Source organism: Monopterus albus, unplaced genomic scaffold, assembly GCF_001952655.1.
Source record: "Monopterus albus unplaced genomic scaffold, M_albus_1.0 scaffold189.1, whole genome shotgun sequence".
NCBI classification, from domain to species: domain Eukaryota; kingdom Metazoa; phylum Chordata; class Actinopteri; order Synbranchiformes; family Synbranchidae; genus Monopterus; species Monopterus albus.
This window is the reverse complement of record NW_018128069.1, coordinates 1,347,216-1,351,014: the sequence shown is the minus strand read 5'-3', so window position 1 is coordinate 1,351,014 and position 3,799 is coordinate 1,347,216. Positions and strand designations below refer to the sequence as shown.

General features: G+C 37.8%; 1 protein-coding gene across 6 annotated transcripts in view; it reads right to left on the bottom strand.

Moving 5' to 3' along the window:
- Nucleotides 1-500: 500 nt before the first annotated feature.
- The window catches only part of rhbg (Rh family B glycoprotein), a 30,397-nt gene continuing 27,098 nt past the window's right edge, over nt 501-3,799 (bottom strand). For all 6 annotated transcript variants that reach the window (XM_020617426.1, XM_020617427.1, XM_020617425.1 and 3 more), the window contains 3 exons: nt 3,423-3,544; nt 2,359-2,432; nt 501-862 (listed from right to left, as the gene is read on the bottom strand). In XM_020617426.1, coding sequence (XP_020473082.1) covers nt 785-862; nt 2,359-2,432; nt 3,423-3,544 — 274 coding nt within the window. In that variant the 3' untranslated portion in view covers nt 501-784. The remainder of the gene's footprint in view (nt 863-2,358; nt 2,433-3,422; nt 3,545-3,799) is intronic.

The window sequence follows — 3,799 nt, the reverse complement described above, 5'->3', positions numbered from 1 at the left end:
GATCTTTGATTTTAATTTCACTTTTCATTCATCCCTTAATATAGTACAACATAAATGAGACAAAATACACTTAGGCCAAAAATAATCCAATATTGTGCTTTATCTTTCAGTTCACATAAAATTGTTTCAAACACTGCAAGCAGTTATTTCCAAATATGCCAATCTAAAAATCAGTTGCATGGTCCAACACAAATAAAATGTAAAGATACATTGCCGAACCAATAGTAGCATCTCTCTTTTAAACAGCTTCATATTAAAAAAATAGAATTTCAGAAAATCCCAACCCTAAACTATTAGGACATAATGCATAAAACATTATTATTTCAGTGAATTAGTTTGCATGAAATTCCTTTATTTAACAGAAAAAACAGTAAAAACAAAGTTGGTTTCTGGTGAAAATGTAACCCATACACCCCCCCTTTTTTTGTTGTTGTTTTTTTTTTTTTTTTTTTTTTTTTTTTTCAGGCTGGGGCCGCTAAATAAAAGTTTTTGGTGGCACCTTTCCCCAATGCAGCCTTTTTTACAGGCCTGTGGCACAAACTAATCTGGCTCTAGGTTGACCTCTAGTGGTTGAAGCTGTCAACAACCTAAACCCAAAAGCCACTTTGTATTTTTTGTGAAGGATAAAAAAAGTAGATTTGTGAGTTCTTACACACAAACACAGACATTTGGCAGTTGACATGAGCATGAAGCAGACAGGGTCTATACCTACAGGATGTAATACTCGAGTGCCTGGATGTTATGACCTCAGAGTGAGTGTATGGTTCTGACCCTGTGCCTGCATCTAACCCCCGAGCTTCTCAGACTCGGCAGTCCTCACAGCCCTCAGCTGGTCCTCATGACCCACCTCAGCTTCAGGCACCTGAGACAGAAAACAGGGAATGAGATATTTAAGTTTCTACACTTTCAAGACCTCATTTGGTCTCAAACATCCTTCTAATTTCCAGACTGTAGATTTTCACGGTGCACGTTATTAGCCACTTCCTGTTTTTATGTCATCCAGGTCTCACTGAAGCAATTCCTTTGGTCTCGTGTTCTCCTTTCAGAAATGTATTAAGAAGATAAAATGGACAAAGATTAAACTGCAGTTATGGATAGAAAACAAAAAGCAGTGAGACAGAGAATAAATATCACTTCATAAAAAAACTAAAAATGAAAAAAAAAACAGAAGTCATTTGAAGGGGTTACAAATACTTGCTCGATTTATCTTGATTTATCTTTAATTTCTTAAACTGGAGCGCACACACTATTCATGAATACACAATTTAAATACCTCTGACTACTGGGTGCATTTAGCATTCATTCCATTTTTGGTAACAAATTGATAAAGTGTCTATCTTTTATAAATATATGTAATAAAAAACAAAAAAGAGTCCTTAGTCTGCATGTACCCCTACAGAGTGCACGTGACACTGCATATAGAATGGATTGTTACAACCCTCTTTTCATAAAATGTACTTCCCTGCTGCATATCGCATTGTTGGGAAGTCTAAATGATGTCTTCCCACAGTGAGAAAGTCTGACATCATCCTGGATGTGCTTCCTGTAATCCATCTGCTCATCACACGGTGAGGTGGTGACTCTGCGCCACCTGGTGGTCAGACACCAGCGTCACCAGCTTTGGTGCAAACTTGCCATCTTGTGGCTGTAAGACCGAATGCTAAACTCATCCAGGAAAGTTCAGTGATGACACTTGAGTTTTTACTCTTTATTTTAGTTGAGCAAAGTTCACTGTAAAGCAGAGTATTGCCAAAATAATATGTTCAACTGTACAGCAAATTGTTGGTGATTTTACAGTTTTTGCATGTTTATCTGACTTCCTGTGTTCTACAAAGAGTTTATATTTATGCTACTATTTCATTGGAATCAATTAATTGTGAGATACCAGATTACTTGCCTCTTTATGAAAAATGTCTAAGGAAACACTGTTAAACTATTAGAAAAATATGGACCTGTAAAATAAACTGTTACACATTAGAGTACAATGCTTGATTTTAAGTGTCCCTAGTTTTAATTAATAGCTTTCACAATAAGATGTTTCTAGGAAAAATTTGGAATTTGATACCAATTATAGGTAATATCAGATTTTTCTTGACACAATTACTCCGCTTAATACAAGTATTTATTCACCACTTATTGGAAACTTCATTCTCTGTATACAGTATGTGGTGTAGAAAAATGTCACCTTTGCTTGTTCAGCTGACCTGCTGAGCTCTGACTAAAGACTAGCAATTAATTCAAACCGCATTCACTCAACAAAGCCTGTAAGTGGATTATTTTCAGGAAATGTTTTGTAAATTTGCAGGAAATTATTCAGAAACAACAACTGCAAAAAACAAGCACCAAAGTCAGACTCACCTCCCAGTAGATGCTGTCCTCAAAGCAGATGTTGTCAGAAGGAGCGCCAAAGATGGGCAGCTTCAAGATGAAACCTGAAACAAAAGCAGAGAACGAGTTGTTAATAATGTGCAGAACAATCAGGATTACTTTGAATCTCACATAGCACTGATACATTTGGCCAATAATAGCTATCTCAGCAAAAGTACAGTACAATATCAAGCAGTCAGTTTTTTGTTTTTGTTGTTTGTTTTTTTTACTAGAAATGAGAATGTATTTGTTTTACACTTTCCATGGCTGAGAGTCTGTGCACCTAATATACAGTTTTCGGAACCCTGGATATGAGTGGCACCTGATCCTCTGTGTGAAATCTGCAGGTGTGTCCAAAATCTAAAGTTACAACTTGAAGCTGGGCCACTAATGTGCACAGGAAAGTATTCATTCTGCCTTCACCAGCTGCTAATACACAGGAAAATGCCTCACTGTGGAAACAATGGTACTACAGATACATAAGGTGGTACTGGTATTACTGAGTTTCTTTATCAAGGCATGCTACGGGGTACTCTGTAAATATCCTCGCCTTTCTTTTCAAAACCACATACTACAGCAAATAATGGGCAACACATACTCACTGATATGTTCACATTTTTTACTGTATATATTTAGAAGGAGTAAGCTAATGAGAGAATTTGCTTCTGTAGCTTGAACAAGTCAGCTCCAAACACAGTATATTGTGAAGGAGAGAAAACCCAGCATTTAAGTGAGTGAATCATGTCTGTCATTAACCCAGTCAGCACCTATGTGGCCATTACATAATGAAGGGCAGTAGAAATCTTACTTATCACTTCTTTAATGGGTTCCCCCAGCAGGCACTGATTTGTGTTGGCATCTCAGTTAATTATGGGCTAATTGTGTAAGAAAATGAAGGCTTGGGGTTGTACTATATTTCATTTTTACTGTGGATCTCTGGACATCTGGTAACTTCCAAATCACTGTGTGGTTCTGAAACTCCACTCTATGTTGTTCAAATGACTTTGTCCAGTGTTGCGATTTACTGGAATAACTGGGGAGAATGTGTCACCTACCAACAAGAAGCCCTCCCACCAGGGCCATGCCCAGGGTGACAACAAGGGAAATGGCCTGACGAGCGCCCTGGAAGGAAGCATCAGTTTCTCCGCTCGCCACATCAGGGAACACGTCTTCCATACTGACACACACAGAGAGCAAAATAACAAGTCAGCTGATTCTTATCACTGCTGGGTTAGTACAGTATAACCTTATTTGACAAATACAGTATATAGACAAGGATTGATCTATGCACTTCTGAACCAACTGAAAAGGAAAAGAGTGACAGGCACAACCCCACAGATTTGCTTTCTTTTACAGGTCAGTGCATGCTTCATATCAGCAATGTAATGAGAAATGAGTGACAAACCTATGGAAAGCTGAGATCTGTGCATGT